This window comes from Aegilops tauschii, chromosome 6 (assembly GCF_002575655.3).
Source record: "Aegilops tauschii subsp. strangulata cultivar AL8/78 chromosome 6, Aet v6.0, whole genome shotgun sequence".
NCBI classification, from domain to species: domain Eukaryota; kingdom Viridiplantae; phylum Streptophyta; class Magnoliopsida; order Poales; family Poaceae; genus Aegilops; species Aegilops tauschii.
Genome location: NC_053040.3, coordinates 164,823,817 through 164,825,587, shown reverse-complemented (window position 1 = coordinate 164,825,587; position 1,771 = coordinate 164,823,817). Strand labels below are relative to the sequence as shown.

Below are 1,771 nucleotides of genomic sequence, written 5' to 3'. Positions count from 1 at the left end.
AAATTAATATTACAAAAAACTGTCAATTGGTCCCAAAAGAATTGGTCTAAGAAATTAGACGACGCACTTTGGACTTATAGAACAGCTTATAAAAATCCTATGAGTATGTCTCCATATAAAATGGTTTATGGGAAAGCTTGTCACTTGCCTCTTGAGTTAGAACATAAAGCATATTGGGAAATTAAAGAACTCAATTATGATTTCAAACTTGTTGGTGAAAAGAGGTTATTTGATATTAGTTCACCTGATGAATGGAGAACCCAGGCTTATGAAAATGCCAAACTATTCAAAGAAAAAGCAAAAGATGGCATGACAAAAGAATCCAAAAGTGGGAATTCAAGGTTGGTGAACATGTTTTACTGTACAACCCTTGTTTTAGATTTTTCAAATCACGACACTTGAGGAACATATAAAAGAATCTAGAATCCTGAAAAGGAAGAGGTACGTGATCGTTAAGTAAACGAACTCCGAAAAATCCGCCAAAATGTTTTTTGTCAGTTTTGGAATATTAAAAAAAAAGGAAAATAAGAAATAACTGGGAAGGCAACCCAGGTGCCGACAAGACACCAGGGCGTGCCCTGGTGGGTGGTGGGCCCCTTGGGCACCTTCTCGACTCTGTTCTTCTTCCATATACTTGTTTCCCAAGATAAAAATCTTTATATATACCCCTGGACGATTTGACCTCCGTATCACGGAGAAATCCTCTGTTCTTGTTTCGTGTTGTTTTTCTCACAGATCTAGATCGCCATGGCCTCACCAAGCTCCTCCAAGGACAAGTTCTTTGAGAGGGTCATCAACCCCTACTCTCCGGAGGTGATGAAGCACCCTCAAGCCATCGAGATGCGTGAGGGGGTGCTCCACATCCGGGATGTTCAGGGACCCAAGAAGACGGGATGCGTGGAGGCCAGGCTCGAGGCGGTGGAGCAGGAGATCTTCAAGTGCCAAGGGATGGTGGAGCGTGGACTTAGTGCCAATCACTCCATGATTACGGAATTCTCCCGTGATCACAAGGTGGATGGCCGGTCTATGAAGGACATCGTCTTCACCTTCAACGAGCAAATCAATTTTCTGCAAAGCCAAATCTATGATCTTCAAAATCAAGGTTTTGAGTATGAGGCAATATTTAAATGTATGAGTTTAGGTGCATGTTGCAGGACTCAGGAGTCTCATGCTTCTTCTTATGATGGTGAGTGGCTGCCATGGAAGCCGGAGGATAAGTTTGCTACCACCTAATCACCACCACCATCTTCCTCACCAAAGTAGACTTGAGTACATGGGTATGGGCACTCCCCTTGGATTGTGTCGAGCTTGGGGGAGATGCCCCGGTATCGTATCACCATCACTTTTATTACCTTTACCTATCTTAGTTCGATCCTTAGTTATTTCGTGATTTAGTTGAATAAAAGTTTATTGTGACCTATTTTCGAGTGCTAGTTTCGTGATCTATCTATCTATGTAATCGAGTGAGAGCTATATAATAAAGTTTAGTTTGAGTTTTTGCTTCTTGACTTTTATGTTTCAATCAAAATAAAAAGAAATAATAAAAAGGATCATATGCTAATCTTATGGTAAGTAGTGATATCACATAAGGAAAAGTATAAGTGGTAAAATTTATTGAAAGTTGACAAACATAGCATTGGTCAATAATGCAATTCATGAAAGAATTACTAAGGGAAGAGAAGATTCACATGCAAATACACTATCTTGGAAATCTTGTATGATTGTGAGCCCCCACTAAATATTATATGCCAAAACTGTTGACATTGGACAA

The 1,771-nt window shown here is 40.0% G+C and overlaps 1 protein-coding gene across 1 annotated transcript; it reads left to right on the top strand.

The window, feature by feature from the left end:
* Nucleotides 1–747: 747 nt before the first annotated feature.
* Nucleotides 748–1,233, top strand: LOC109754610 (uncharacterized). The gene has a single exon (XM_020313528.1). It carries the CDS (start codon nucleotides 748–750, stop codon nucleotides 1,231–1,233), a length of 486 nt encoding a protein of 161 aa, XP_020169117.1.
* The last annotated feature ends 538 nt before the right edge of the window (nucleotides 1,234–1,771 follow it).

Excerpts from the sequence above, each read along its gene's own strand:
- LOC109754610 (XM_020313528.1), top strand. The coding sequence starts at position 748 with ATGGCCTCACCAAGCTCCTCCAAGGACAAGTTCTTTGAGAGGGTCATC.